Source organism: Clinocottus analis, unplaced genomic scaffold, assembly GCF_023055335.1.
Source record: "Clinocottus analis isolate CAN_PGR_092001 unplaced genomic scaffold, fCliAna1.0.p SCAF_15, whole genome shotgun sequence".
Taxonomy (NCBI): domain Eukaryota; kingdom Metazoa; phylum Chordata; class Actinopteri; order Perciformes; family Cottidae; genus Clinocottus; species Clinocottus analis.
In genome coordinates this window covers 14,059,562-14,064,814 of record NW_027175876.1, presented here as the reverse complement: position 1 = coordinate 14,064,814, position 5,253 = coordinate 14,059,562, and the positions used below count along the sequence as shown (strand labels likewise).

General features: G+C 46.4%; 1 protein-coding gene across 1 annotated transcript; it reads left to right on the top strand.

Moving 5' to 3' along the window:
• The first annotated feature begins 2,008 nt into the window (after positions 1–2,008).
• On the top strand, positions 2,009–4,925 carry marcksa (myristoylated alanine-rich protein kinase C substrate a). The gene is made up of 2 exons (XM_068577260.1): positions 2,009–2,457; positions 3,641–4,925. Exons 1-2 carry the CDS (start codon positions 2,359–2,361, stop codon positions 4,343–4,345), a joined length of 804 nt encoding a protein of 267 aa, XP_068433361.1. The 5' UTR covers positions 2,009–2,358; the 3' UTR covers positions 4,346–4,925.
• Positions 4,926–5,253: the final 328 nt, after the last annotated feature.

Sequence of the window (5,253 nt, the reverse complement as noted above, 5' to 3'; positions counted from 1 at the left end):
TGCAAATGTTCCCATCGCTACCCATCCCCATGGTTTTCCCTCAACCCCGTAGCTCGCATGCTAGACATCTGGAATGTTTCTTGAGCAGTTTCCGTGCAGTTCTTGATTGGCGAGCGCCGATCCAATGCCGACTTGCGTCTGACCTCGGGCTTTTTGTCGGGGAGCAGGAAAATCAGGGCTAAAATGTAGCGGAGCCTGAACTCGGCATGATAAAAACTAAAACAAATTTGCATCTCGGGTGAATGTGGTGCCCATGGTGTTGTTTTGCATTGCGCCTGATAACATTTAAAAAGCAGCAGCAACTGAAACCAGCCTGCCTAAATTTGTGCTGCAAAGACAGTTGACCCTCCCTGTGCTTGTGTGGTGGATTTGCATTGCAAATGTCACCTGTTTGAGCTCTCGCAACCAACAATCTGTATGCATACGACATCCTCTGTCCTGTAACCCTTACATTAGTGAAGGACCCCCCCCCTCCAACCCCAAGAAAGAAAGAGGCTAGGGAAAGCAACAAAAGTGCAATAGCTGTAATGTGTGGAGCATCACCATCATAGCAGAGTTACAACACATTCATTGCAAATAACGTACATATAATGAGAGTAGAAGGCATGATGAAAAAGTTATGACTCCTACTAATAACAGCAGTAGATGTAGTATCATAATAATGATAGTAAAAGCAGTAATGGTGTTGGCAGTACTAATAGCAATGCATCTATTATAATAGTGACAGCCACAGTGGGTGTCAGGCAGGACCAGGGTCCATAATAAAACCACAATCCATGTAAACCTGTGAGGCAAGAAAGCACAAAAACTCTGGGGAAGAAGTCAAGTTTTAATGTGTGTTGATGGGAATTTAATTCATTCAGAAGTAGAGAGAGAAGAAAAGCGAGGAGCTCAGCGTATCCTAAGATTTCTCCCAGCAGTCACGACCCATAGCAGCATATCTAAAGCCTGAACCAGGGCCTGAGCCAGATCTAACTATAAGCACTATCAAAGAGGAAAGTCTTAAGTCTACTCTGAAATGTGGCGAGTGCATTGGTGCTGCATTCAAAGCACAATAAATATAATTGTACACACAAGTACCGACTAGGAATAGGGATCATTGTGATTTTTCAGCTGCCAAATGACTGCAAAATGATTCAACGTATGGTTAATCAATGATCCCTTGGGGTCCCCTGAGATGAGGACCGGGCAGGATCCCAGTCTTTTGGCTTGGGTCTTAACTTGCCAACAGCCCTGATCATGCGATGCATCCCGATGGGTCCAATCAGGTCAACTGCCTTCCAGATCTGGTCAAATTATCCTCAAGTCTGATCTAACTTCCATGAGGTCACCTTTGTTTCATTATGTTAAGGTTGTGTTGAGATTTTCACAGTCAATTTTCGGAATTGGGTCCAAAAACGTAAGACCTGATCCAAAACTCACCTCTGGTGTACTTTTTACACCACATTTATTAAGTGTTCACATTTTCACAAGGTTTTGTCTGAAAAAATTAAGTTTGCATAAGAAAACAACTAAAAAAGATCAACTATTCCACTTAAAAAGAAATTAGTTGAGGTAAAGTATTTCCATCTCTCAGCCCCTGAATGTGGCGCATATGTTTTATTAAAAACAAAAGCTTTCACGTATTAGCTCCAGAAAACTAGTAGGTGGACCTTGAGTTATCATCGCATAACTTAATAGTGCAAAAACAATGTGAAATAAGAAACTTTGTGAAAAACACACATTTAAAACTTCTATATTGATGGTAGTTTTATGGTTGACTGTTTGCCATTCAAAAGCAAAACAAATGATCACGTGGTTCGGCAAGGGGCCATTTCAGATATAAAAACAATTTACCAATTCGTTTTTGTTTGTTTTTATGAAATGCATTATACCAACGTACCATGAACGCAGCGCTTACAATCTATTGTTCACTCCCTTTCCCCCAAACCCCGCCCACGCTCCACAGCGGCGGCCGTGATTGGCTGAATCCGAGTGCGGTGCCGTCATCGCTCAGAGCGCCCATTCATCTCTTCACTTGGGCGTTGGACTCCGCATCTTAATAGCAACAAGGGAAATTTCTCCATTTTGCAGCCTGTCTGCAGCGACACGGCCACCGAGCTGGGATTTTATTACTTGTCCCCAACCTGTCAGCTTTTTCCTGCTCTTCTGAAAAACCCCTCAGTCACTTCTCAACTGGACTTTGCTTTTGCGTTTCTCTAAGTCAACTTTTTTTTCCTCTTTGTGCAGAGAGAGAGAGAGAGAGGAGACAGCAGCGAAGAGCTTTGCGTTTCAACAAAGAGGCTTGTGGGGTCTTTGTTCGCTTTTTTTGTGTGTGTGTGTGGGGATCGGTTGAGTTTCTTTGTTGGAGCTAAAAGCATGGGAGCGCAATTGTCCAGGACAGCTGGAAAGGCTGAAATCTCGGCTGTAAAGCCCGGAGAGGCTGCTGCTGCTTCACCCACCAAGACCAACGGACAGGTAAATGATATTTTATCGTCCAGCTTCCATCGCATCCACCGGGGCGGTGGGTGGTGGGGGGAGAAAGAGAGAGAGAGAGAGTATCTGGTCGGGCTGCGCTCTCGGGGCGCAAATCCGTGCGTAATCGTGGATATGTTGAATGAAGATCCGCGGCTGGAGTTTAAACTAAATTGAAAAGCTTGTTTAAGAAAAAGAAGACACAAAACCAACAGATGGAGCATTTGATACTTTAATGTTTCATGGGATACGGTGCGTTGGGCCGATATTTGACAAAACATGAGTTTATTTTTAAAGAAGCAGCCAATTTTTTGTTGACTCTTGTTGTTTAATTCGTTGCATCCGAATGGCAGTGTTTGGATGGTTTGTTGGCCAATGTGCTCGAACATAAATTTAAAAAAATGACAAGTCGCCTCTCGGTAACACTTATGAGGAGATACGCGACGGCAACAACAACAAAAAGGGGTTTGTGTGAGCTCCTTTTGTTACAGATGCTCGGCTGGAAAGTGGAGATGGCAGCCTGCTGTCGCGCAGAAAGGGAGACTGGGAGCCAGTGGTGCACACCGGGGTGGGGTGGGGGGAGGGAAGAGAGAGAGAGAGAGAGAGAGAGAGAGAGAGAGAGAGAGAGAGAGAGAGAGAGAGAGAGAGAGAGAGAGAGAGAGAGAGAGAGAGAGAGAGAGAGAGAGAAGCTGCTTTTAGTCCACTTTGTTTTCCTCTTCTTCTTTTTTAAAGGAGTTTGGCAAATACAAAATCCAGAACCTCGTTTACATATTAGACATTTTGTAAGAAATGTACCTGAACTTCACTCTCCCTGATCTGCTGGACTAATGAGCGTCTGCTGTTTTAATGAGCAGCTGCTTTGCTTTGGGTCTGCGCTGTCGGGAACGACCACCGCGACCAGCTCGCTCAGGATGAGGACGAAATCCAGGGCAAACATACAAATAAATAAATAAATAAAGAGGATCTACATTATGTTTGAAGTCTACTCCACGACTGTTTTCCTCAATATTTCAATATAAAGTCTCTTGAAAGTAGAACCCAGGTCCAGGATGCAGTGTGTCTGCTTTTGTCAGTGCCAGTTTGATGGTGTCTGCTGCCCCTGGTGTCCACCAGTGGAACTGCCTGGCTGTAGAAACCCATGCCAGATCTATGCACGCCACTAACAGCCACTGTTTCCTCTCTTTAGGAAAACGGACATGTTAAAGTGAACGGGGACGCCTCTCCGGCGGCAGCCGAGAACGGCAAGGAGGAGGTGCAGGCCAACGGCACCGCCGCCGAGGAGAGCCCCAAGGAGGAGGCCATCAAGGCGGAGGATGCCCCCGCAGAGAAGGAGGCTGCGGATGGGGAGAAGGTAGAGGCGGCGTCCCCCGCTCCCGCCGAGGGAGAGGCGGCAAAGGCGGAGGAGGACGGCGCCGCCGCCGCCCCGTCCGCCAGCAGCGAGACCCCCAAGAAGAAGAAGAAGCGCTTCTCCTTCAAGAAGTCGTTCAAGCTCAGCGGCTTCTCCTTCAAGAAGACCAAAAAGGAGACGGGGGATGGAGCGGAGGGCGAGGAGGCGGCCGCTGCTGATGCATCCACAGAGGAGGCCAAGGCCGAAGGCACGGAGGAGGCGGCGGCGGCGGCGGCTGCCAGCGAGGAGGCCAAACCCGCCGAAGGAGAGGCCGCACCTGCCGCGGAGCCCGCCAAGGAGGAGGTAGAGGCCAAGCCGGCGCCGGCGGCGGAGAAGCCCACCGAGGAGGCCAAGGAGGCCGCACCCGCCGAGGAGCCAAAGGCGGAGGAGCCGAAGAACGAGGAGAAGCCGGCCGAGGAGGCGCCCAAGACAGAGGAGGCCGCGCCGGCCTCGCAGGAGGCGGTGTCAGCCGCGGAGGCCCCGGCCGCAGAGGCCGCCGAATAAGTTTCGCAAGGGGAAAGAGGGGTGAAATTTTAAAGGAAAAAAAGAAAGATAATCAAAGAACATTTCCCTGTTTTGTATGTTGGAGTGACGCCAGGTCCTGGCTTTGAAGAACTTGTCAACAACCAGGGATATTTTAAAGCTTTTCTTTATTTTTGGTTTCCATAACCTCCCCTCCCCCCTTTTACACAAAACCCATCTCTGCCCCTTGTTACTTCCATTCCAACGGGCTGTATGGAGGTGGGTGGCTTCAATACGTACAACAGATTAAATACATCCACATTCTGCCATATATATTTTTTTCATCAGTATTACATTTTCCTTTCTTTTTTAAATTTTTTTTTTTTATACAAAATGTAAACAAAAATGGTATGGACATGCCCATGGTATGAAGGAGAGGAAGGGGGGAGCTGTAAATGAAAGGGAAGGGAAGCCAGTTGGGGGAGGGGGGCTGGCTGTGCTACAGACTATTGAGAAAAGAGTAGTCTATGAAAAAGTAAAACTATGAGACCAACATCGATACACGCCTGTACGATTTTTGCAACACTAAGTCTTTTTTTTTTACGATAATACAAAAAGAAAATCCCAGTTTTTTGTTTTTTTTTAGGAAGTCATATAAACGCATAGGAGCTTTTTCACTTCTCATTAGCTGTACCAGTCAGTGATTCAGTAGAAATACAAGTTGTATAGACTTTATTGTTTACTGTTGGTTTTATGACCTTAATAAAATAAAAAAATGTAAGTATGTATAGGCAGGGTGTTTTTAACTGTGATTATTGTACAAAATGAAGAAAAAAAAATTCTTGATCAAGAAGCACATGAAGTTTGCAGCTCATTTTCCACCCTGCTCATTTTTGTAAGATAACAACACACACACACAAACAATAAGTCATCCCGGGTGACCTTCTTAA

What these genes read in the sequence shown, in the direction of transcription:
- marcksa (XM_068577260.1), top strand. Translation starts at nt 2,359, where the DNA reads ATGGGAGCGCAATTGTCCAGGACAGCTGGAAAGGCTGAAATCTCGGCT. An exon ending in CCACCAAGACCAACGGACAG is followed by an intron (nt 2,458 to 3,640) that starts GTAAATGATATT and finishes TCCTCTCTTTAG; the next exon opens with GAAAACGGACATGTTAAAGT.